Source organism: Saimiri boliviensis, chromosome 1, assembly GCF_048565385.1.
Source record: "Saimiri boliviensis isolate mSaiBol1 chromosome 1, mSaiBol1.pri, whole genome shotgun sequence".
Classification (NCBI taxonomy): Eukaryota; Metazoa; Chordata; class Mammalia; order Primates; family Cebidae; genus Saimiri; species Saimiri boliviensis.
In genome coordinates, this window is record NC_133449.1 from 202810778 (window position 1) to 202838047 (window position 27270).

Sequence of the window (27270 nt, forward strand, 5' to 3'; positions counted from 1 at the left end):
CTCTTCTGTGCATGTGATAGGCTGTAGGCTTTTGACTCACAGCATGCTCTTAACTGTCTTTAATGAACAATTTAACTAGTTGGCTTTAATAAGTAGTTACCACATCTAAATAATTTTACTTATAAACCTGTTCTTAAATCCATCTTACATTCTGTGATGAAAATTCAGTATTAAGTAATACCTCCATTATGACCTAAGCTGGGGGCTAGAAAAGGACAGGCACTCACTAATACATACGCCTTCCAAGTTGGTTCTGAACATTGAGAATCCTGTTTCTGCAATGAATAACTAGCCAGTTTTGCAATCCCTGGGAATACACAGTAGTTTTTCATCTGGTATCTCACTGTCCTATAAAAGGCATCGTGCTACTCACATAGTTACACGAGGGTGTTGTTCCTGCTGCATCCTATATATCCTCTGATCTCTCACAGGCGATGCCCTTGGTGCTTTTAATGGTTGGGTTCTGACTGCTGAGTCCAAAAGGTTCCCCAAACAACGTTTTCTGAAGCTACTCTGGATGTGGAAATATAGGTGCTTCTAGCACTGGTGACCCAAAGAGGAAAGATGAGGTATACACCTGTCTTTATGAGTTCAGTTCCTAGGGTGGTGTAAGTATTCAGTCAATGCTTTTTGAACTGTCTTGCATCTGGTACTCCCTTCAGATTAGCAAGTGAATCCAGATTGCCAAAGGGCCCTAATTGAACCTGACCCCTTGGAAGATTTTAATGTCTTTTGTGTTCAAACTTTATCACCTTGGACTGGGCCCTTGGTTCAAAGTTGGTGTTACCATTCCATTCCATACAGAACCTTCAAGCGTTTTGCTTCTTTCTTCAAAACAATGACATTGTCAAAGTTTGTATTTTACTTTAAAATATAAGGCCCCGAGAGCAAGGACAGGATATCTTTTTTCTTACTATATACATAGGGGCACAAGGAAGGGAAGGAAGAATTGATAAAGGATGGTTTGGTCTGTCTATGTGGGAGGCCAGGGTTTTCTCACTCGACATTTGGGTAAGGGTCAGAGCTCACCAAAGCCTTGACAGGAGAAGTCTTGCTTTCTAGAATGAATGGAACTGTGCAGATATAAAGAGAATGACAAGGAAGATGTGGCCAAGTATCAGTAAAATTCTGTTTGTTATTCTAGAGGAAGTTTTCAATTGGAATGGAGTAGAAAGAAAGAATTAATGTTGGTTTTATCCCCTTCAGGAATTCTGAACAGGTCTATATCATTTTAAACAAGAACGACATATGAAAATTAGGATTTTACAGAAGATAAATTGCAGAGTGATTATTCCATTTACAAAAATGAAATTCTTTTCAGTAGCCCTAGAGCATTCTTTAAAATGACTTGATTTCTAAAAATCCAGTTTACATATACTTTTCAGGATCAAATGGGTTGTAAGGAGCAAAAGTAGTCGAAAATTTTGAAAAGATAGCTGTGAGGAAATGTAAAGAACATTTCTTTGAGATTGGAATCAAATTCTTGGTGCCTGAGAATTGAGATAAAAATTTTATAAACCTCTTCCTTAGTAAGATGTGGTGGTAACAGTGATGGTGGTGGTGGTGGTGGTGGTGTGTGCGTGTGTGTGTGTGTGTGTGTGTGTGTGTGGTTTTGCTGAGGCACGTTGTGGTGGTAGCTGTGGACTTAAGTCATACATGTATAAATACAGTATCGCACTATGCAGAGAATAGGGCCTGGTAGCCACTTAGGAGAAATAACAGTTCTATTACTTCATTAGTTTTTCAAATTAGTATCACAGACAGCTCCCACTTTTCACCCCTGTGCTTTCTGGAAATAGAATCATAAAGCAGAGAGTTGTAAAATGCCTCCCATTTTCCTTCAGGAGTAATATCTTAATTGAGACTGTGTCTCTGACCATATATTTGAGAAAAAATAAATCATAACTATGACCAACCCTATGTCAGAGGCAAAGATGGAGTAGCCATAACCTTTCATAGTTATTTAAAATAGTAAAATTATACTCTTTTCTATAAAAGGGACATAAATGTATTATACACATTGATTTTACACGCACTGTAAAGGATATGTTCAGCAAATAAAAAGTTCAACCAAAGTATTTCATAAATTTTTGCAGAACTAGCTATAATGTAAACTCATTAAACATTTAATTCCTAATAATTGGGTTCTTAGTATTTAAGAGGAGCTTTGGGTGCAATTTCTTTGCTCTAGTTCTGTCCCAGGTAGTTTGAGTGAACACTTTCGTTTTCTTTTGATATGCATCCTTGGCCCATATCAGCTTGTTCAGTATTCTCCTCCGAAGTAAGATGAACTTTGGCAAGCCACTTGGTCTCTCTGAAATGCTAAAGCTCAGTTTCTGAAGTTTGTAAAATGAGGAGAATAAATTAGATGATACTCACACACTTGAGGTTTCTGATTCCTTGACTTTAGCTTTCCATTTGGTTTGAGGACGCGAGAGGGGTCATTGATGGTGGTGATGATGAGAATGTCTTCCAGGTCTGTGTCACTCCTTAGATGTTTTCAGGGTAATCAGGGCTGCTGTTGCTGCTCAGCATTACTGCAAAAAAAGTCAGTAAGAACCACCTAGGACCTATATTAGACTCCATGCTTGGTTGATAGTTTGCCATCACCTGCCTTTACTCTTTGCGTGAATGCTTTGAAAATAACCACCAAGTTATTAGTAGAAGTTTTTTCAAAGGTACTTTTAAACTAATTTTGCTTTGTACAAATGTGAAGAAAACCTAGCTATATATTGAAAAATAAGCTACTTATTCATCTTTATAGCCAACTTAATAACCTACTTTAATTGCATGAAACTCATATGCCTATTCAACGATTATACTTTTTGTTTTACTTTTTTCTACTTTACACTTGTGATTTTGTGGGCAGTTAGAATAGACCAGTGAGAAAACAAGTGTTTTTCTTGGGGTGATGTTGTCTTTCATTCACTGATTTTTTTCTCTCTTACTTTATTCAACAGGTATTTATTGAGTATATTCTTCTGGCCAGATAGTATTTTAGACTTTGTGAATAGAACAGAGAAAAAAAATAGACAAAGACCCTGCTTTAATAGAAGTTACACTCTACTGGGGACAGGAGACTGGGAGGGACTAAATAAGCAAATAAATAAATATAAAATATGTCAAGTAGGTGGTTAAGTACTATGACAGAAAAATAAAGTAAGAAGAACAGAGAATTTGAAGGTGGGGAAATTAGGATTTTACATACATATATGTAGGATACATATTGTGTGTGTATAGGTGTGTGTATGTATAAAATAGTGGTCACAAAAGTCCTTTCTAATGGTTAACATTGGAAGAGGGACCTAAAGGAAGTGAGGAAGCAATCCCTGTGTCTATCTGGCAGGAGAGTTCTCCCGGTGGAGAGAACGGAAAACCTCCAGAGCCTGCGGAGATTGTGGGCCTGGAGAAGCACCAAGAAGGCCCACATGGCTCAAGTAGGCTGAACAGGGTGAGAGCGCTGTAGATGTGTGCAGAGTATGTATTAGGTTGGTGCAAACGTAATCGCAGTCTTTTGCCATTTAAAAGTGGTGGCTAAAACCACAATTAGTGTTTGTAAACATTAGAATGTATGCAAATATAAATTGGTGCTATGGAGTGTAGGGGGAGATTCATCATAGACCATGGAAAGGAGCTGGGGTTTCACTCTGAGTCAGATGGGAGCCATTGGAGAGTTTAGAACAGAGAAGTAACACGATCCGACCTAGTTTCCACTAGGACCACTCTGGACTGTTGCCCATTTGCCCCAAGTATAGCAGAATCCTTTTTGCTTCTCAGGCTCACTGAGATTCTGTGAATTCAGTTTGGTAAGGTAAATAATTTTTGGCAAACACATGGTATAGAAAAATGTTACACATACCATTAAATAGGACATTATTGATCAAATACCTGCATTACAGAAGGAAATAAATAGATACAAAGTCACCTTTGGTGTACCTTATCAATAACCATATCCTTACTGATTTTAAGGTAAAAATGAGTGAATCTGCTGCATCTGTGACTTTTCTGGGGCATCCAGAAAGCCCCTGGACTGTCTGTATGTAAATAGGCAGGCCCCTTCCCAAGACAGAGCCTTCTCAGTTGGGTTTGGATAAGAGACGCTTCCGATTTATATGTTACTTTTGGTGCTTGTGGAACAACGTCCAGCTAGTTTGCTTCTCCTTCTGGTCAGAGCCGAGGCACCACAGGGGTGGGAGCGGGCAAGGGCTGCTGAAATCTCAGAGGACATGCTGCGAGGTCGGAGATGGCACGGCCAGGCTGGGAAATCTCTTCTTTCACGGCAAGGGTGTACTAAGGACACTGCCAATTCTTCCAGTTTTCTTTTTGGAACATTGGGTTCCTATGTTTGTTTCCTGTTTCCTCCTGCCATAGCTTGTGTGGGTGCTTAGGAATACATCACAAGTCCTACTCGCAGCTTGAACAACTAAAATTTCAAAAAAAGGAGTACAACAGTTATAGTAATGTAATATGAAAAGGCTTTTTCTTGACATGCACCTGATTAGAAAATATGCATAGGGCATGTCTCTGCGAGCAAAATCTCCATGCAGCTTTTTATTGAAATCTGTTGCACATGCTTGAGATTACACAGTCAAGTTCTACCAAGTTTCAACCTCCCCCATACTTTTTTGGAAGGACCTTTAAGAGCTTCTGGGAAATTATGAAACAAATATTTGAAGTAAGGCAGTCAGGAAGAAAGTATGATTTATACTGTAAACTGAGGTTATATAGTTTTGGCATCAGAAAAACTTGGAATTGAATATCTGTTCCACCCTACGCTAGCTATGTATGACATCGTCTAACTGCTTATCCTCCCTAAGCCTTGGTTTCCTCGTCTCTAAAATGAGGATAATAATACCTGCCTCAAAGAACTGTGCTGAGGATTAAACTTAATAAACCTGGCAAAGTGCCTGGTGAATGGAAATAGTAGATAATTGATAGCTGTTATAAAAATATTATTAGTATTGTGCATCCTGAGATGATGTTCGCTTCCACCAAGCTCCATGTCAATTAAGAAATAATTTTATGTTTCGAATTTGTATTTGGTCAAGTTAAATAGAGAAAAAGAAACATTATGAAGAAATAATATTCTACAGTAATTGGTGCCAAAAGAACCCTAAAACAAAAATATACGTCTTGTTATTAATTCCTTAAAACAATGATGTGTAACCATTTCGCAACAGATTTATTGACTACAACATTGATTTAGAAATGCTAAACGAATGAGAACCGGCCATCAGTTGTGATAATGGTCTATCATTTCGAGTTTGAACCATGTGTACTTATTTGGCCTCATTTCAGAATAATAAATTATCTCACACTCATTTCATTTCTTGAATATGTTCTTATGATTTAGGTCATGAGTTGGACTACATGAGTAGTATCCCTATAATCCATTGTTTGAAATAAGCTATATGATTCTGGGCTATTTTAAGATTGAGAAACTTCAGACATTTTTCAGAAATTACATAAAGGGTTTACAGGGTTTCTCAAGCCTCTAATTTACCTTTTTATGCTCATGCTTGATTGTTGTTCCATATTAAGGTTTATTTTCCTTTTAAAATAGCTCCGCACAAAGAGAATACACTGCTAAATACTACTGCAAGGGAATGTTTACAGATGCAAATGACTTCTATTTAGGGAGCTCATGATTAAAATTTGAAAGAATGTGGCACTAGAAAGCATGTGAATAACCTTTGAGAAATCTCACAATAGAACTGAATATGAGATATTTATAATCTAGGATTACAGCTATAAAGTTATGTGTGAATATGTATGTTCAATATGCCACAAAGAATAGCAAATTGAAATTTGTTAGTCTAATGTTACTTTTCTTTAATTGAGACAAGTCACTATTTTATTATTGTGAAACTGATGTAGAATGCAGTAGAAAGCTAGTACACTAGGAAGAACTAGCATTACGTTTGCCTGCAACAGGTGAGCCAGGCATTTTCCACCAATCTGTCTTTCTGATAAAGAGACATCTAAATTCTTTCCATCTCTTATAGATGCTTTGAGACTGAAATTATTTTTCATTGTTTCATTTTTTATTGCTCACAGAGCAGGCTGCTAATAAAGTCAGAAAAAAAAAACTGTAATCATTGGCAGACATAATATTTTCTGTCTACTCCTGTCCAGAGATGTGTTCTTGTTTTAAAGACTAACTTTGTTGAGTCATCAAAGGGATCACTACAAGTTTTGCAACCCATTTTGGTGGAAATCGTGTCTTTAACTCTTTTGGGTGTAGTAAACACTCCTTCTGCTTCCCTGTGGATGGTTCTGGAGACTGGCCTGGTTAAGGCCCTAGCTATACAGGGGAACTAATGAACATGTCATGCGCGTCTTGAGTTTTCCAGTCTCTGGCACAGCTGTGGCACTTCCTCCCCTGCTGCGAGGCACAGCACGCTGGCCATTTGTTGGCAAGTTCATATTTCACACTGCAGGGAATTGAAATGATTGAACAGACAGAAGAAGAGTTTTATTTGCAGTAGCCTACGTATCCCCAGACTCTGATTTGGCATAAAACATCTGCTTCATGATCTGCTTCAAGGCCAGTTCCTTTCCTCCAACAAAGGTTACGACTTCAGGCAAGCTGTGCTTCCACTGGCAGGAGGAAATTTGCCCGAAGACTTGATTTAGTCAGAATCAAAGCATCCTGCCACAGAATTTCTTTTTTCAATTATCTCCGAAGAGGCAGCCAGACTTTAAATGTATCGGTATAATACATGTAATGAAATAAGGCAGACACTCCTTTCCCCCGTTGCTATCAATGCAAGGTGCGTATACAGTTGTGTATCCACACCCAGTGGCCTGGAAACTTACCTTGCTAACTGTCAGCACATATATCTTGGCAAGAACACATTGTAGGGATGGCGTTAGATTTCTTGCAGCATGATAAATAAGTGCATGCATTGGCTTTACCTCAGCGTTTACATCTTTTAGAATGTAAGCAAATTGGCATGAGGCTGAAAGTAATTAATACTATTTTTCATAGTGAAGAAGCATCATATAGCCTTTGTTTTGTGGTGTGGCCCTAATTACTAATCATATTTACCCGCATGATTTTGTTGTGCATAGTCATTATTTTTTGCTCAAAACAGCCCTCGCTAGCCTTACAGACATATATACAAAATTAAATCTTGCCATTTTATTATGCTAGAGCAATTAGATGGCATCCTTGTAATGAGAAACATGACATTTTCATCGCTCTCTTCTGTATTTTCACGTTATTTTAATGCAGACATTCACTAGAATTGAATACAGTCTTCCTCCTCCTACACACACACACACACACACACACACACACACACACACCCTAATTGAATATCTACATATCTCCAAGGAGTCCTGTAGGTGAAACCACGTATTCATCTTTAGTTCTTAGGCCACTTTGGTTTAAGAGTAAGAACTGTTGCTTTTATGAAGTGCCTTTTTCTATAAAGTCAAAACCTCACAGCAGTGCACAGAAAGCCGATGGTATAAAGGAGCTAAGTAGAGTCTTTAATAGAGAGAGCTGGGTTGTAAGTGTTTTTGTTCCTACAGAGCAGATAGATTTGGCTCCATCTGTTCCATATTCATAACAAAGGAGCACACTTACAGGAGGGCCAACTTCCCCGGAGCCGCCTGGTAATGATCTTTTCACCCGAATGAAAGCATCTGAACCCAGTGGCTTGGCCCTGCAAAAAGCAACTAGCAGGATTGCCCTTCAGAATCTTGATTTCCTTATAACTCAGGTTGACGTAAATTTCCCCAATATATACAGTGAAAAGAATTTACTGATTTCTCAACCTCCTACAGCCCTATGTGGCTGGAAAGTTCAAAATGTGTGTGTTTTACCTTCCCCTCCTGCAACCACAGAAGATTTGTAATTAAATAGAATTTGATAGTATGGGGGAAGTTTGTACTTGAAGTATCTATAAAGGTATCACTGGGGAGAGGCTGTTCTTCAGACTTTTAAGTTGTTTCTATTCAGACTTTTTAATCTTTTTAAGACTGGGGTTAATGAATAGAAATATGAGTTACACCAAATAAGGGAAAACCCCTGTTGAGTTTTGTAATTAGCAAACTTCAAAGCCAATTTCAATTGAGACCTCTTAGATTAAAAAGACAAGTTGACCCAAGAGTTTTCTTCCACTAAGCAGAGGCAAAATAGAATGAATTTTTCCTCAAAATGCCAAGTAATACAATAAATCTTCCTATTTGTATGACATGTAGAGTCAGTATAGAAATATAAATGATTCCTTAAAACTTAAGTAGCACATCAGTATTACTATCATGGCTAATGGATAGAATACTTGTTTTTATATGTTAGCTGCAGAAATTTCTTAAAAAATGGAAACAAAATTTTAAAGGATGGTTATCCTTTTCTCCATTCTGCAAGCTTTTCAAATTCCAGAAGCTCCTAAAAATGCATCTGATTTATTTACTATACTTCATGTTAAAGTTATAATTGTAATTTATCAATCTTTTAGTATCCATCTGTGCATTATCTGATTGCTAAACTGAGGTTTCTGGCAAATCAAATAGTAAACAAATATCTCAGTAAGTTTGCAGCAGCAATAAAGTAGGTGAAGTTTTCATCTAGCTAGCTATGAGATTTCTCTGTGCATTAGCGGGAGGAAATATAAAAGGTAATAATCCCAGAGAGTGAAAAACATAGCAAATCAATCTGTGAAGATCCTAGGTTTCTGGAACACCTTGCTGCCTTTGGTTATTTGTTGTAATATATGGCCCTGAATATTTCCAGCTCATTCAGTTTTCAGTTCATTCACTTATTCACTGCTACCAAAATATTTCCTGGGTACCTACTGTGTGCCAAGCACTATGATTTTAGAAACACTGTGATATATTGAAAAATACTTCCTGCTTCTGGAGCTTAGGGCTTAATCAGTAAGTTAAACAGTAAACCAGGAAACAAATCTATAACTGCCAGTTACACCAGTAGGGAGCTAGATTCAATGCCAGAGAAACATGGAGATAGCTTTTGATTAGGTGATCATAGGAGGCTTCTCTGAGAAGGCAGCATTTGATCCGGAACCTGAAATGTCAAGATGACTTTTTGGTACACAGAAGGGTGGTTTTTTTCTGTAAAATACGTTTACTTAAACTTTACATTTAAAATTTGATATTTGAGGGCCAGGCGCGGTGGCTCATGCCTGTAATTCCAGCACTTTGTGAGGCCGAGGCAGGTGGATCACGAGGTCAAGAGATCGAGACCATCCTGGTCAGCATGGTGAAACCCCATCTCTACAAAAAATACAAAAAATTAGCTGGGCATGGTGGCGCATGCCTGTAATCCCAGCTACTTGGGAAGCTGAGGCAGGAGAATTGCCTGAACCCGGGAGGCGGAGGTTGCGATGAGCCAAGATCACACCATTGCACTCCAGCCTGGGTAACAAGAGCGAAACTCCATCTGAAAAAAAAAATTTTTTTTTTTTTATATTTGACTTATTGAAGTTACAATTTTTTTTAAATCTTTCTAAAAATTTGAAATTTAGCCTATTCAGATTAGCTTGTACATCTTATTCTATATATAAGGCTAGCAAATGTAAATATTTGGTTTAATTTAAAACCTACTAATTCTTACTCTAATAAATTAAATTTTAAAATATGATGAACCTTTAGTTCTCTTAAATGTTCTAATACTGTACATGTAAATTATAGATTTTGTCACTGCTAAAATTTCACTTAGTCACAAATCTAAGTCAATGTTTCCATTATATATTTTAAATTAGAATTGCTTGTCTGACCTGTTACTCAGGTTGGCCAAAGTTATCCCACAGTTTAAAAGTATTAAAGTACCGCATTCACCATGACTCTCTTTTTTTTTTTTTTTTTTTTTTTTTTTTGACAGAGTCTTGCTCTGTCGTCGGGAGCCAGGCTGGAGTTCAGTGGTGCCATCTTGGCTCACTGCAACCTCCGTCTCGTGGGTTCAAGTGATTCTCATGCCTCAGCCTCTTGAGTCACTGGAATTATAGGCACCACCACCACGCCCAGCTAATTTTTTTGTATTTTTTAGTAGAGATGGAGTTTTGCCAAGTTGGTCAGGCTGGTCTTAAACTCCTGACCTCAGGTGATCCACCTGCCTCAGCCTTCCAAAGTGCTGGCATTACAGACGTGAGCCACCACACATGGCAGCATTTATTAACACAGAAGAAATACTTGTTCTATGGTTTTGACTCTTTAAAAAATGTCTATACTTAGTTTTTAAGCTCTGCTGTGGTTGAAAGATAGTTATATCCCTCAGCACAGTTGCGGGGGTTATGTTCTCATGTAACATCTGAGGTGCTTTAGCTTGTAGAGAGATTTCTCTAATCTTTATGATTAGAGGAATTCAGCAAGGATGATGTCACCATCTCCTGTGATCAAGATTGTCCAGAGCCACCTTTTATCATTACTTAAAGACGCCCAGGGTCACCTGGATTCTAACTTCACAATGCTTATATTCTCTGTTCACTGGGAGGGGCCTGCAACCTGCACTCAAGCTATCATTTGATTAAATTCTACATATCTTTGAATCTAAAGATGCCCACATTCATTTCACTTATCTCTTACTTCTTGTAAGAGATAAGTGAAAGGAGATCAAGAGATCGAGTAGCTGGGATTACAGGCATGCACCACCATGCCCAGCTAATTTTTTCTATTTTTTGTAGAGATGGGGTTTCACCATTCTGACCAGGATGGTCTCGATCTCTTGACCTCGCCCACACTCTTACAGATATTGAAATGCTACCTTCTTGAACTTCATATGTCCCTGGCTTTGCCTGATTATTAGATCTGATTCCAAGATCATTCTACAAGAAGGAGTCAGCAGTGTGGGCGAGGGAGACCTCTAGTTCTAGGACAAGGACCTTTTGTGTTTTCTTAATTTTTTTCACATTTATCACTACCCCTCTCTTCACTTTTGTGTCCTAATCCTAAATTTTGGTACGTATTTGGTCAACAAATCACCTTGCAGCTAGACTTTTTTTTTTTTTTTTTTTTTTTTGAGGCAGGGTCTCACTCTGTCACCCAGGCTGGAGTGCAGTGGTGCAAACACAGCTCACTACACCTTTGACCTCCTGAGCTCAAGCCATTCTCCTGCTTCAGCCTTCCAAGTTGCTGGGAACACAGGTACACATTACCATCGCTGGCCAATGTTTTTTAATCGTTATTTTTGTAGACACAGTCTCACCACATTGCCTAGGCTGCTCTTGAACTCTCGGGCTCAAGCAATCCTCCTGCCTCAACCTCCCAGAGTGCTGGGATTACAGATGTGAGCCACTGCGCCTGTCCTCAACAGATTTTTTTAAAATCTCTATAATAATTCTTCAAATTTTTATTGAACACCTGTTAGGGACAAAGCAATAGACTCCCCAGAACCAAGAACCCAGGAACGCAACAACTTGGCATGGTTCCTGCCTTTGGGGGGACTTGCAACTCTAGTAGCAGAGATAATGTATTAACCAGCTCCACAACAAAATAGAATAGGTTAAGTGCTAGTAAGGAGGCAGAAACAGATCTCTGTGGAAACCTAGAAGAGGGTTATTGTGTTGGAGAAATGGGGACATATCTCAAGTGACCAGAGGAAGCAGGGATTTTGAGAGGCAAAGGAAAGGACATATGAGAAAAGGTGAACTTTCCAGGAGAGTCTAGGAGGGAATATTGTTGGTACAAGCTATCGATGTATGCCGAAGAAGGCAAAAGAGTGGGAGAGATAAAGAGGGACCCCAGGAGGCTGGGACTGCAGTGAGCCTTGTTTATACCACTGCATTCCAGCCTGGGCCACAGAGAAAGACCCTCTCTCAAAAACAAACAAATAAACAAAAAAAGCGAAGGACAACAAGGTTTAGACCAGATTATGGAAAAGGTAACCCTGGCTGCTATTCTGTGGTATGATGAATGCAAATACACAGCCATTAACTTTTCTGGAAATAATCTGACTCAGAGACAATCCAAGTAAACTAGAATTTAGTCCCTGAGATTGGCTTTCCTTTTCTCCAATATATCAACATAAAAGCCTTATCGAGGAAAGCATCTTGAGTGTGAAACAAATTGTGCAATCCCGGTACCTAAACAACTCCCTCCTTGACAAAATTTCGCCTTCTACAGAGAGAACGTTAATTTGTTCAGGCCTCTAGGATTCCATGTGGAGCCTGCAGCCTAAATGAATGGATATTTCCGTCTAGATACTTGTGCCACCAGCAGAAATGATAGGCACTGGGGAGAACATGGCCTACTGGTAAGAAAGATAACCAAAGAAATTATTGATTTGTGTAAATACAGAATTACCCCATTTTTTATGCCTTTGCTTTGTTTTCTTATTAGAGAAAGCGTCTCAGCCTGTTGCCTGGGCTGGAGTGCAGTGTCACAGTCATAGCTCACTGCAGCCTCAGTCCTGGGCTCAGGTGATCCTTCTGAGTTGGGACTGTAGGCACTGCACCTGGCTAACCCAAATAATATACGAAATAATATTAAAGAGTGGAATGAGAACATTTATATATAGCAGCACAATATCCATGAACTGGTATGGGCATGATGTGGAGTCTATAGCCACCTCTGGGCTGGTTTTCTTTAGTTTTACCACTGTCATGTCTGGGTATACAGGTGCAAAAGCAGTCTCACTACCCAGCCTGGTTTCCCCTCTGCAGGATTTACATCCTTGTCTCTGGTCTACTGTCCCTCTAATTTAACAGCATGCTTACATTCTTAACATGGATTGAAAAAAGAGCTCAGAGATCTTAACATATTTTCAAAGGGAACAGGATCTTCCAGTGCCCTTTCTAATTTTCTAAATTCTCTCATCCTCAGTGCACATCCTCACATAAATATCTTCATTACCACCCTCACCCTCCAACACACACAGAACAGCAAATCAAACTGTGGTAGGATCTGGTTTTTAAAACTTAGGCTAGAAGGGATCACATTTAATTTCCCTTGTTTTTCTTATGACTCTGAAGTAACTTTTAATCACCACTATCCACACCTGAGCCCCTCCTTCTCCATAGTTATACTCAGAACTCATGACCTCAGAAGCCCCTGCTGGGTGCCCCCTGCTAAGGCACATCCCCATGCAAAGGCCCCGGTGAGCACAGAGCTGATGCTATCAATCTGCAGAGTAGTGAAACAACATCCTCCATCTGTAAGGATCACCTGAGTTTCTAAGTGCACTGTAAAATTGTACCTCCTCTCTAAAACAGGTTATACTTAAAATTTGTTTTAGAGAAAACGAAGCTAATGAAGAAACTGAGGCAGTCAAAAAGAGTGAACCAGGGAGAAAGAGAATCATTATGCATACACTCAAGCTGCTAAGCCATGTTCCTTAAAAGAACGCTCACAAAGGAGAATAATAATGAAAGGGGTTTTGAAAGGCCCACAGAAATATTAACTTTTTTCTAGGAGCTTCTTTGAATTGTATTAACTTAATGATTTATTAGTAATTTACTGTCATGCTACATTAGTGCTGTCTGATAACAACATTGTTTCAGTTAATATCGTACGAATGAGGAATGGGATTTGTGGCTTTGCTTTCATTGCCTACCAGTTAACTGCCACCCTCAGAGGGTATCACACAGAGGGGCAAAAGGAGCCTGTGGAGAAGAAATAATATAGTTCTTCTTGTGGGATTCTAGGAATTCTGCCTTTTGTTGGAGTTTTTGTTTTTGTTGTTATTACGGTTATTATGGGGCTTCCATCAGAAGAAGAGGTTTTCTAAGTGATTAATTCTGCCTAGCTGGTTGGTTCTTGTTTTGTCTTGTTTTATTTGTCAGATGGTATCTCTCTAGTACAGTAGGTTCACCAAAATAACCACAAACAAGAAAGAAAGAACTGTATAATATATATGAGAACTATATAATATATATTTCACATATATAATATATATAAAAACTATATAATATATATATAAGAAACAGAACTATATTTCTTCATGTTAAGGAGTTTCTTAGACAATTACAATGGTATCTAAATGTTACCTTGCTTTGTGTGCCTATGTAGACTGTCATTCCCTATTCACATGACTGACGGAGGTAAAGTTTACATTCAGATTGTGAGATTTATTTAAAACTGTCTTAAATTTTCATTAGAAAGAACCAGAAATGGGCCAGGCACAGTGGCTCACACCTGTAATTCCATCACTTTGGGAGGCTGAGGCAGGTGGATCAGTTGAGGTCAGGAGTTCGAGACCAGCCTGACCAACATGGTGAAACCCCGTTTTCACTAAAAATACAAAAATTAGCCAGGCATGCAGGCACACACTTGTAATCCCAGCTATTTGAGAGACTGAGACAGGAGAATCACTTGAACCTGGTAGGTGGAGGTTGCAGTGAGCCAAGATGGCCCCACTGCACTCCAGGCTGAGGGACAGAGTGAGATGCTGTCTCAAAAAAAAAAAAAAAAAAAAAAAAAAAAGAACTAGAAATGCTTCTTATAAGGGGATACTTGAAAATCATTCTCCAAAATCCAGGTTGTTTTTGGCTCATACCTGAATAGATATCAAACTGTATGAGGCAAATCATCCTCTTACAAGCATTAGAAATAAAGTTTGTCGTCACTGAGCTTTTAAAAGCAAGTAAAAGTGTGCTCATACTTCAGATAAATATATACAGAGATCATGATAATGTCCTATTTGAGTATTCCTAGAAATGAGTGGAAACTTGTCCTCAGCCATTAACTTGAGGTCGCTAAGAAAAAGTAATTGATCTACTGAGACTTACCTGCTAGAATTTAAATAATACTTTAGTTATTATCAGTGAGAACTTTGCCTTAAGGGGGCAGAGAGATGGGAGGGGAGGGAAATTGGGTAGGATGGGTGGTGCTTCCCATTTCTCTTCTGTCTGTGGCTGCACAGCTGGAACTGATTTTACCTCCCTTGTCCCAAACTTTAATTATTTTTCCCTGTTACAGTTCCCTGGTGTTAAAATCAAGTTTTAACTTGCAGAATATGTTTTTCTACCCCTCTTGTTATGTGGTGGGAAACACATCTCTTTTCTTTTTCTAGCTTTTAAAAGAAACATCCCCAGAGTCATGTCAAAGTTTCTAACATTTACATGATATTCTTAATGTCTCCAAGGCCTCTATCTTTATTTAGTGACCTCCTTTCCAAATTTTATGTCTTGGGCTCTGACCTTAACCTGCCAATGATTTAAGTCTTGAAACTCAGTGGGCTGCAAGGGAAGAAACATGTTGGCAAATTCAGCAGCTCCTGGGGTTGCACGATGGATGCAAACGGTAAACTAGGGCCATGAGCAGGTCATTAAAACATGTGACTTTTACATCCCCAAAGTTAGAATGGGTGAGATATATTTCATCATAACACATGATGTTATTCTCTATATGAAAATTAAGTATTGCATGGTGCTTCTAAAAAAGGGCTCATAGACAGTTGCAAATTGTTGCTCTAGTATTCTTTCCTAAGAAGAGGGCTAACTTTTGTTTTAAGAAGTTTTTGGTGGGTCTGGTAACCATTTTCCAAGTCCATATGGCTTTGGTTAATCTCTATTCTGTTCCCACCACTTCTGTTTCCCTGCTCCACTCATATACACAAAACGGATTTTATTGATTCATCAAATTCTAGGAGATATTTCCAGTAGTACCATGTATTTAAATGGGCTTTACTTTTTCAGCATTTATTGTGAAAGGAATATTAATGCTTAATTCCACCTTCACCTACCTAACTTGCACATATTTGTGTTGTATGTGGAACCACATGAAAAACCTACAGGGGAAAAAACTGGGCTGTGCTAACAGCTAATAGCCTATCTTTTCTTTTGACTTGCACAAATTGAGAAATATTGCCTGTGGCAAACATAATGGAAAACTGCATTTTTAATGTTCACACACACTCATTTCTTTAAAAAGAAGAAAGTGGCTGAATATTCTTAAAAATAAAACTTTCCACAGTACTCAGATTGGCATGGGACACAGAAAAGGAGAAGGATTTTGGCTTTCAGAATACAGAGTTGAAGCTGAATCAGGTTAGGCAGAGATGTTAAGGTTGACTGATGAGTACAGTGTTGGGCCTGAAAATGTGAAAGAAATATAATATTTTACTCCTTTTCTGCTAAACCTTTGGTTCTTCCTAAAGAAAAATGGTTGTGACCTTGATGATCAGGGAACTTTTGAGTTGTATGAAGTCTCATAATCTTTGCATTTAACTTGATGGCTTGTGTAGAAGTTAACTAATAGGAGTTTTTTGATGGTAAAAGAACTTTAAACTTATTTTAAAATCCTTTCATTTCAGGTATTTTTAAATACCACCTTTCCATTCTATTTCTCCTATTTGAAGAAAGGCATTCTCCTTAAGAATTAAGTTCACATTTGTATGAGTTGTCATTTCGGTTCACCCAGCAGTTTAGAGTTAAAATGAGACGTCATGCTAATTGCAAAGAACAGCACAGGTTGACTGCATTAGCAAAAGCAAACTAAGTTGCATGGGAAGGAAAATGAAAATCACTTTCTAAATGCTGGAGTGAGAACATTTAAATTGATATGTCTTGTCGTATTTCTTCAATAGCAGCTTATAATTACCTCTCTTCAAGGTGTATTTTAAGTGGACTTGTAACGGTAGCTTGAAATGTAAACTAGTAAGGGACCCAGTTGTTGAGGCGTGGCAGCGGAATCAGGAGTGCGCCGCTCTGTGGGAGCAAGGCCAGTGTCCATGAGCAGAGCATGCTGCAGTGTCTTAGTCCTTCAGTCAAAAGTCGGCTCCCCTTTCATGACACAGATTTGTTAGTGCACAGCATTGTATCAGTTAACTCTTGATTAAGAAATTACCCCCACATTTTGTGACTAATACAACGTTAATGATTCCACCGTTTCGGTGGATCGGGAATCCAGGTGCAGCTTATCCCGATCCTTTGAGTCTCTCCCAAGGCAATGGTCATCTCAAGGCCTCAGTGAAAGGATTCACTTTCCAGCTCACTCACCCGACTGTTAGCCGATTCAGTCCCTTGCGGATTGTTGAGCTGTAACATCAGTTCCTTGTACCTCTTGGCTGGATGTCTCCCTTAGTTTCTTGCTACATATTTCTCTCCATTGGAAATCTCACAGTATGGTACCTTGCTTCGTAAGCAAAAGAGGGAGAGTGTGTTCACTAGAAGTAAGGCACAGTCTTTTGTAACATGATCAAAATGACATCCCATCACTTTTGCCGTGTTCTACTCATTAGAAGCAAGTTAATAGGTTCAGCCCCCTCTCAAGAGGAGGGGATTCTACAAAGGCCTGCCTACAGGAAAGTGGGGATCGTTGGGAGCCATGTCAGAAGCTGCCTGCCACAAGCATGATGGCAGTACCTGAAGGGATGTGTTCTCTGCTATGTCTGAATGATAGACCCATGGTGAATTGTGGTTTGAATGTTACATATATTTGCAATACTAAATATAACTTTCAGAAGTACTGATTTGGAGGCACTGAATATGGTCACCTTTCTCTACCAGATTGGCTAAGTGCTGAGTCATACTCACCTGAGCCCCAGGAGACCAAGATTTTGGGGAAGGCTGAAGTTAGAGCCCCTGTCTGAGGTCATGGAACAGAGTAAAAGGAAGGGGCCCTCGTGGTCTTATTAGTATGGTACCATAAACACACAGAATCAAAGAGTCTCCAGCTTATATTTCATTATGTGTTATAAGGTTTTGATTGGTACCTTGCAGCTCATTTGGGGGAAGGGACTCTATGGATTGATTTGTAAAGTTGCTCTTAAGATAATGGAATGGCAGGTTGTGCTTGTTTTAATGGTCCCCATGTCCCTACTCCCAACTTTCTGACTCCAGATATACAGTTTAAGCAGTGAACCGTGTAAATGGATGTGAATTTGGATTCTGTGGCAACTGTTTAAGACATTTCTCATTTTAAGTAGAAAAATTCTATCAGAAAATCCATGTATCTTTAGAGGAAGATTTCAGGTCTAGATTTTTTTCAGCTGTTTGCAAGTCAGTGCATCTTTTTGGTGCCAAAGCTCTGATTTGGAAATTTAGGGATAAAATGTCTTCTGTCCCAGTTGCTGCTGGTTGGCTTCTGGAGGACCCGTAAAGCCTCTGATAAACATGTCTGGGGCACACTCTTGCTTCCTGCCCAAAGCTGTGCTGGGTCTTCACATAAACCTTGGGTGTTTTATGGGTCCCTCCAGCTACCCTGAACTGCGGTTCATATTTATGTCCCAGCTTGAAGAAGCACGCCACGAAGGCAGGGACAGTTTGAAATCTTATATATCTTCTTTGCATACATAGCACCGAATAAAGAAGCTGGTGCATTGTAGGCATTTTATTGTATTTATTTATTTTTGATACAGAGTCTAGCTCTGTGGCTAAGCTGGAGTTCAGTGGCTCAGTCTCAGCTCACTGCAACCTCTGCCTCCTGGGCTCAAGAAAATTCTCATGCCTCAGCCTCTCGAGTAGCTGGGATTACAAGTATGCACCACCATGTCTGGCTAATTTTGGGATTTTTAGTAGAGACAGGGTTTTTGCCAAGTTGGCCAGGCTGGACTCAAACTCCTAGCCTCACTCAAGTGATCTACCAGCCTCAGCCTCCCACAGTATTGGGATTACTGGCATGAACCACTGCACCCAGCCCATAGTAGGCATTTTAAATGCATTTGAAATGATACATAAAGCTGCAGTAATATGTAATGGATTTTTATAATTATTCACTATCAACTTTCAGTGTTGACTGCTTTCTAAGGAAAGCAGTACAGTAAGTTATATATAGAGAGAATATAATTTATGTATATAAAAATAGTTACATATTTACTTTTAACTAATACGTAGTTGGTCATGATAAAGTGCTGTATCTCTCGAACCATAAGGATTAATACTACCTACCTCCTGCCAAAAGCTAGGCATGTTTTAAGATTTTACTCCCTCATTTCCATCCTCAGCTCTGTCTATTGCTCATAAATTGATCCTGAGATTTTTCTTTGTAAGCTTGTTAGTGGGAATATTATACGTTTCAATTCCTCCGTTATGTTTTGTTTTTAGTGCTCAGTCCTCTGCCTTTTGTTTACTTGTTATTAATACTGCACTTTTGTATTACCTTATATATTCAAATATTACTAATAATTAATCATCTGTGTTTCTAAGTTGGTGTAAAAGCATCTTACATTTGTCAGCCAAGAAGTGTGGAGTGAAAGAATGTTGAGCATAACATAGAGGAAATCCGCACTCTCACTTTATTAAACCTTTCATTTAAAAAATGGAGTTTTGCTACTCTATGAAAAAGGGTTTTATCTTTTTGGATTTTGTTTTCGTTTTACAAAGTGATAAATAAGAAACCCAGGTTATACTGACCTAGTAAGGTACACATCTTAGGTTAGCGCTAAGGAGTTTGCTCCTTGAGCTCCGGCCGGAGATGACAGTGTCAGTCCATGGCATGCAATCTGTGTTGTGTATTCACATATTACATGGTATGCTAATATTCTTTGTTCATAAATTTTTCTAAAGATTAGAGCATAATAGTCAAACAGTATCACAAAGCATCAGTCACATTTCCTGATGATAGGAGATGCGGAAGTAATAGGGCAGGTTGTTAGGGAAGAGAGGTTTTTTTTTTATGTGTCATGTAAATACAAATACGTTTGATATTTTTAATTCACAGAAGCATGTAGCACATCCAGTAGCTAAGGCTAAAGTTCCTCCTTGAGAGCTCGTGAGAGAACTCTGAGGTTTTTTCCTGGATGGCTTATCATTTGCCGTTTAGTTATTCCCATGTTCTCCCAATAATTTTCATGTCCTGGATTTATTTCTCCTAAGTAAAAATCTGAAAGACCTGTACTAAATCCAAGAAGCTCCTCACTAAAACAGTTAAGCATTTGATTCTGTCTTCAGCCTGTTTATTTAGCAGTATCATCTGTAAAGTCAGTTATTTGCATGTAGCAAATCAAATTCACGAGGCTTGAAGTGAGTTCATCTCAGCTTAGAAATTCATAGAACAGCAGTGTGAACTTCCATGTGTCACTTTTTTCACACTAACTCTCATGAATAAGACATACACTCCCTCAAGAACCCATGGTTTTCCTAATGAATCGGAGTCACCTGTGAGTACTGTATTTGTGACATGCACATTTGCAGTTGAGGTCCACAGGAAGGACACCATTTCCTGGATCAAACCACAGAGTGCAAATATTGTGCCCTAAATAACACACTAGTTACTGTAAATGTCAGTAGAGGGAGTTTTTCTGACTTTGATTTAATGAAAGCCTACAGCAAAGCCAGCTGTTAGCACTTCTTAACTGCTTGTCAGAGCAACCAGGGGAGATAGAGAGGACCAAAAACACTTTTTCTCTATACTTTTGTTTTAAAATTAAAGTAGTTTTCAACAGGTGTTGAATAGGGCCACTAGGGACCCTGTACTGCTTGACATTATTTAGTTGGCGAATTCAGAAGCTCTCCTCCAGGAGGGTGACTTGGATCCAGAATTACGTAAGGAGATTGTGTAAAATTCATTTGGAAGTTTGTGTATTGAATCCTCTCACCTGCAAAACAAGCATTTTTGTGTTCTGGACTCCCCATGAGGAATAATTTAAACATTAAAGGAGAGAGAAGACACACTAAATGCTGGTCCTTCTCTTTGTCACTTTGGGTATTGCCAAACTAATTGTAAGCCATATGTGATTTGATTGATGTCATCTGCTTCTTCTGAACAAAGAAACCACTTGAATCAAACAACAGGGAGGGAAGTATGCGACGCTTGTTTCTGTAATTTTTGTCATTTCTAGAATGCATTAGCGAATACCTGTGGTCTGTAAGGGCCTTAGTGCCCTTGGAAATTCCTTTGACATTTTGCTGTGGATACAGAGGGGAGATAATCTTTCAACTGTAGGGAAAGTTTACAGTCTTATTATCTTGAGGAGGAGAAGAAAGTTTCTTCCTCAAGTGATTTATAACTTGAAACATGCTGTCATGTTTTGGTAAGCCCACTTTATTAATTCCATCCTTCTCTGTGGCAAATTAAAAAAAATAAATGTACCATTGCAACACAGTACTTTCTCAATAGCATATTGTACTTATAATAGCATGATGGAAGTTACTGGGCTTGGGTTAGTCATATAGAATGTGGAGCCAAGTTCTGAGTAAAACCTCTAATTGAATTACCTGCAAAAGCACTGACAGACAAGCTTTCAGGACCCACAAAGCTCTGCTTTCCCCAGCAGAAGTAGATCACGTTTAAGCCTGCCTTGTAACCCTCTGTTACTGGTTTGGGCCGGCACTTTCACCTTGGGCCTCCGTTGGCTGCTTTTCCTGCAGCAGAGGAGGGGTGGCTCTGTGAAAGCAGGAGAGCTCACACATTAGCCTCTCGATTTAGAGAAAATTCATAACAGATCAAGTTAAACGGAAGAGCCTTTGAAATAAAAATCCCAAGTATTTCTTCATAGATTACTCACATTCTTGCATGATTCTTTCATTGCATTGAAAAGAGACGGTCGGTCGGGATATGAAAGTAGCTTTTCTATAGCAGTGAGACCTGAAATGTACTGTTTGTTTTAATTGGGGGGAATAATTAGCAAAAGTTCCTAATTGTTCAAGTCAGGAAAGAATTTATTGTCGACCATTTCTATGTGAAAATGAAGAGTAATATGTGGTTGTTTTCTTCTTTCTCTCCTGCACTCTCTGTGTTATCCACAGCCTCTGCAATCCCAGATAATGGAAGAAGGTCCTGTCTAAAGCTCAAAGTCTTTGTGAGACCAACAAGTAAGTCCCCTAGAATGAGCTTCAGAGGGTGGCTTCACTGCGCATGCTTTATTGTGTGGTCTGGTTCACAGCGGTAAAACTTTTTTTACTGTTAAATCTTGTGTGGTATCTGTTTTGTATATCAACATTCATATTTTAGTTTTCATCATATTTTTTCTCATTCTTCATGATGCTTTTACTTAAGTACACAGCAGTTGCTAACTTGTTGTTTCTTAGACTGTTGTACCTGCAGAACAAATGGGAACAATATTGGCATTTGGAACATGCCATTGATTGTAAAACACTCTCTACATAAATAAAAGAAAAAAAAGGAGAGAAAGAAAAAAAGAAAGCAATGGGAGTTTAAGGGTGTCTTCACTAACATATTTGGCTGTTATCTCTATTTTTGTTATAGATAGCTGTATGAAAACTATAGGTGTTCATGATCGTGTTTTCGATGTTAACGACAAAGTAGAAAATTCATTAGAACCAGCAGGTTAGTATGCTTAGAGAATCTCTTTTAACAAATGCATCTATTTCTCTGGTGCTTCAGTATTTTTTTCCTTTCTTCCTCTCTGCATGTTTGCATGTTATAGTTGTTCTGCTTTTGCTCATTGCTAGTGATGCTAATATGACTTATATTCTACCTCATTCCTCCAGTATCTTTGTGTAATGCATGTTAGATAAAATAAAACTTTTCTTTTTTGGAATGGGTTTGAGCTAATGCGGTATCCTAATATAGAAGCCCCATCAGAATGCTAAAATCTCACTGCCTTTTACCATATCCTCAGAGCATGCTGGTGAATCACTGTGAATATTAAAGAATCTATTTTCATATAAGACAGATAACATTTCTATTGTATATGTTTATAAATTTTTCTTTTTTATCTCCAAATCTGTAGATAAAAGTAATAAGACTAGTGCACAAAATAGAAACTAATTCAACATATTTAGTTTTCTCTAGAAATTTACATGCATCATTGAACTGACCCAAGGAACTTTATTTTATTTCAATATTATTTTTGCTATTGCCAATAGGCGTTGGTCTGGAGAAGTATAATCACATTGCCACCACAAATTCACACATCTCTTGCTGCCACAGATGTACCAGTAGCCTGTCGAGCCAAATGTGATCCTTGATTACTGAGGCAAAATAAGTTTGAAGGATAAATAAAATATTTTTACTATTGACTTCCACACTCCCAACGTTTCCAAAAAACGAAACCCACAAAAGCACTCATTGAGACATTTAGTCTGTCATGTACCACAGATAATAAAAACCTGAAAGGCCGGGCATGGTGCCTCACAGCTATAATCCCAGCACTTTGGGAGGCCGAGGCAGGTGGATCACGAGGTCGGGAGATTGAGACCATCCTGGCTAACACAGTGAAACTCCATCTCTACTAAGAATACAAAAACTTATCCAGGTGTGGTGGCACACACCTGTGTCCCAGCTACTTAGGAGGCTGAGGCAGGAGAATCGCTTGAACCTGGGAGGCGGGGATAGTGCAGAGCCAAGATTGTGCCACTGCACTCCAGCCTGGGCGACGGAGTGAGATTCTGTCTCAAAACCAGCAAAAAACACTGCGAACTATCTATCCCTTTGGTTATCAATTCAGTCTGGCCATTTAATGAAACCAGATTAACTGGGAGGAGTGATCCCCCTCTGCTAACTGCTTATGGAGGAGTGTGCCCGGGGGCCCTGTGTCCCCTTGCTCTGCGCCATCCTCTTCTGCCCAACCCACTCCAGATCTTCACTGATTTCCTTACCCATCCCCCTGGACCGTCTCAAAGCTTAAGGGAAATAAAATTATTTCCTCTTCACAGAGAGATTGGAGCCCCTTTATGTAAATAGGATTTTTTTTTTTTTTTTTTGTATTAGTAGTAGTAGAATTTCTCTTCCTTATGGTCCGGGAAAGTACCGGGTAGTGAGACCCACTTTTTCCTCCAATAGTATTACCAAGACGGCATAGTCATTGAGCCTTAGGGAACCTTACCCTGAGTAAATGCTGTGCCTCAGGACATACAATAGCTTTCCTGTTATAACTGACAGAAAGATTTAGGGTTTTTTTCCCCCGAAGGATTCTTGTTTTTCTAAGGCAGGCATCTCACCCAGAGCGCAAATGAGAGGTGTGTACAATGAGCTCTCCCAGGCTCCCCAGGGATCAGTTAGCTGCTTTAGGAACTTTTAAGGAATGAATGCTGACATGAAGACGTTTTAATTGTGTCCTGGAAATCTGGAGCCATGACTTTGGCTTTTTAAGGTACCAGAGCCTTCACAAGCTTGAGAACGTGGGCCATCACAGGATCTGCAAGTTGGTCGATGTCTCCCGGAAAGATCCCCAGGTCTACAGTCTTCCTTCTGTGGCTGAGGTGACTCGCCCATGCCACACTGCTGGTTAGCTAGATCCAGGTTTAATACTCAGATCTCCGGACTCCTGTTCCAGTATTAGTACCAAAGTAGTAGTCTCTCACCACTACTAGAAGTATGTTCATAAAGAGAACTTAGGTCCCTTGGCTTTGTTAATAAGCCACAAGAAGGATGATCAGCATGTTCTAAACAAAAATTACCCAGGATTATGATCTCTTGATACACATTGTGCAGAATATAGGCATATCTTTCCCAAGGCTTTTTTTTTCCAGGTAATCTCCACAGCCTGTCTACAGCATGGGAGGCTGTTTAGACACCTAACAGATCGCATATTTTTCTCTGGCAATGAAGAGGCATATGGAGGACTATTCTGCCATTAGGAAAATCACCTTTGAATTCCATTAACCATACAATGCAAGACATTAAGATGCTTTCATACATGAACCTATGTCACTGTATTTGGGGAAGCAAGGCTTTTTTCACTGAGCATTTAAAATGCACAATGGCCCAATATTGATAGACATATAACTGCTGGAAGTTTGAAAAAGTTTAGCAGAATGTAGTTAAGTGTGTGAGCACGTGTGCTGGGGAGTGGAACATAGGTATACATGCAGGAAAAGCTCTTTGAGTCGGTCAGAGCTATGTTTTAAGGGCTTGTTGGTGAGCATCTTCACTAACAAAGTGAGACAAGGTTGATCCACAATTCCTGGCAATAAGAAAAGAGTAAGAAATTTGTTTTTGCCATATTCTGAAATATTTTAATTTCCAAATTAAAGAAATTCTGGGATTCCAGGTGTGAGGCACTGCATCTCACACCTGTAATCCCAGCAATTTGAGAGTCAGAGATGGGTGGATTGCTTGAGGCTAAGACTTTGAGACCAACCTCAACAACACTGTGAGACCATGTCTCTATTCAAAAGAAAAAGTGGTGTGTGTGCCTGTGGTCTTAGCCACTCGGGATAGTGAGGTGGGAGGATTGTTCAAGCCCAGGAGTTCCAGGCTACAGTGAGCTATGATCAGGTCACTGTACTCCGTCCTGGGTGACACAGAAAGACTTGGTCCCAAAGAATTGAGAGAGAGAGAGAGAGAGAGAGAGAGAGAGAGAAAAGAGAGGAGAGAGAGCAGAAGGAAGAAAAGGAAGGAAAGGAAGGAAGGAAGGAAGGAAGGAAAGAAAGAAAGAAAGTCCTGTTAGCTTTGCAGTTCTTCACCACTGTGTGGAACCGCTAAGTGAAAGCATATTCACCTTTACCCAGCTCTGGGTGTAGACCCAGTCTTTATGAACCCAGCAGGTCTGAAAGGATTCCATTGCATGATCTCAGCAATGTGTACTAATTCACCTGTCTTTGGAATGTATTTGTCTTTTTTGTTTGCTTGCACACTCTGCCTGCCAGTTTCCTATCATCAGGGATGCAGGATGATCTCAGGGCAGACATATGCCACATAACATGCTCCAAAATATCGCTAGTGTTCTCTCCATTAACCATTGAAACCCCCGTGTTGTGGAATCCTGTAGCCAGGAGGCAAGACTTGATTTGGCTTCTGAAGAGGAACATTTTCTTCTTCCAATCCCATGTTACAAGTGTTAGAAATTCTCTCATATTTAGGTGTAGTTTCCATTGGGATAGATTTTGCCTGTGAATTCCTCCTTTGAATTCTGAAATTGCTCAGATTTACCCAAATGACAGCCAGTTTCTCATTTCACTTTTGGGGGCTGTAGAATCTCCCAACATTGAGGCCCTGTTCTGATCAAAGGAAGCTTTGTGGAATCCTGAACGAGGAACAGCATGTTGCAGGAAAAAGAGAAGAATCATGATGCCCTAATGGCATCCTTTTGGGGGGCAGGAAGATGTATATTCGTTGAGTGCTTGTAAAAGGTTAATTCCAAAGATTGTGTATGATTAAGGGACTGAAAGGCACACTTAGCCTCATATTTCACTTAGATGAAAAACAAAAGCCTTCCTCTTCATCATCCTGTAAAATCTATTCCCTGTGTCTTGTGCTGAGTGGACCTGGAATAATGGATAGCCCTCACAAAGCACCTAGAAGGGACTAAAGTGGTGATGAAGGGGTTCTCACCAAGGATCTAAGTGCTAGCTGGGTACCTTTAACAGTACACTTCCAAACTACACAAGGAGAAGGATTGGGCAATATGCTAGTAAAAGTAAGATGGAGAGGAATCCAATAGCTTATGCAATTTGAGGTATTTAAATACATGATATTGTGAAATGAACTCTGGAATCCTCCGGGTTTATGGTTATTTTACAGTTAAGCCTAAAATGCTCCATTGTTTTGATTGACAGCATAGTGGTGCTCTTAAGAAAGTGATTTGGATTTTAATTTCAGGGCTATTAAAGGCCTTTACTTCTACTTCCTGTTAACTACAGATTTAATTAATACACTTGCAGGGCTGAAAAAGAGCAGAGAATAGAGGAGGGTCTGAAGGTATTTGGCCACATTGTGCAGGACTTTATATGTATTTTTTTTCTGCACCCATTTATCTTACCATCTTTCTTCCTAACCTTTTCTAGTCTCCTAAGCTAAAACCACTCACTGCAGGTTGGCTAAGGTTCAGGAAAGGAGCAGATTTGACAAGGGGATGCAGCAGCTTTTACTGGAGAGCAGGCTAAAATAATAGGAGCACTCCAGGGCTGGAGACTCAACACTGAGAAGACTTACGTCATTGGGAATGGATGTGATGGACAGAAAGTTCCCAAGTGAGCATATCTGAAGCAGGGGTCAGCCTGTGAAGCTGAAAAGTGGTTACTTCAGGACAAATATTAGGGAATGTGATTCTACCCAGTGAAGTAAAAACACCCTTATTGTCACATGTGTGGTAGGAAAATGTAAACGAGTTTAAAATAATGGTTAGTTAACTCATTAAGGGGTTTGAGATGGTCATCCGGGGGGTGTTTAGGGATTATCCTTTGAGGTCAGTGTAATTGAGAACAACCATTAGAGCCTTGTTACCATTCTCTCTGACCCTTGAGCAATTCCCAGATGGCAACTGCTAAACACCTGCTGGAAGTTTCCCTGATGCTGAGATAAAATCTGCAAAAGGGCTCACTATTGGCACCCACAATGTGTTATTCAGAGATCCCTAGTCTAAAAGCATGAGTGGCCAGGTATGGTGGCACATGTCTATAATCCCAACTCTTTGGGAGACCAAGGGAGGAGCTTGGTTGAGGCTAAGAGTTTGAGACCAGCCTGAGAAGCAAAGCAAGACCCTCTCGATAAAACAATTTTTAAATGAGGCAGACATGGTGG

General features: G+C 39.4%; 1 protein-coding gene across 5 annotated transcripts in view; it reads left to right on the forward strand.

The window, feature by feature from the left end:
* The window catches only part of EFNA5 (ephrin A5), a 293503-nt gene that overhangs the window by 260277 nt on the left and 5956 nt on the right, over positions 1 to 27270 (forward strand). For 3 of the 5 annotated variants that reach the window (XM_003920711.4, XM_074382898.1, XM_074382912.1), the window contains exons 3-4: positions 21591 to 21656; positions 22051 to 22131. In XM_003920711.4, the coding sequence (XP_003920760.1) occupies positions 21591 to 21656; positions 22051 to 22131 (147 nt within the window). The remainder of the gene's footprint in view (positions 1 to 21590; positions 21657 to 22050; positions 22132 to 27270) is intronic. The other 2 variants (XM_010340003.3, XM_074382905.1) reach the window with 1 other exon arrangement.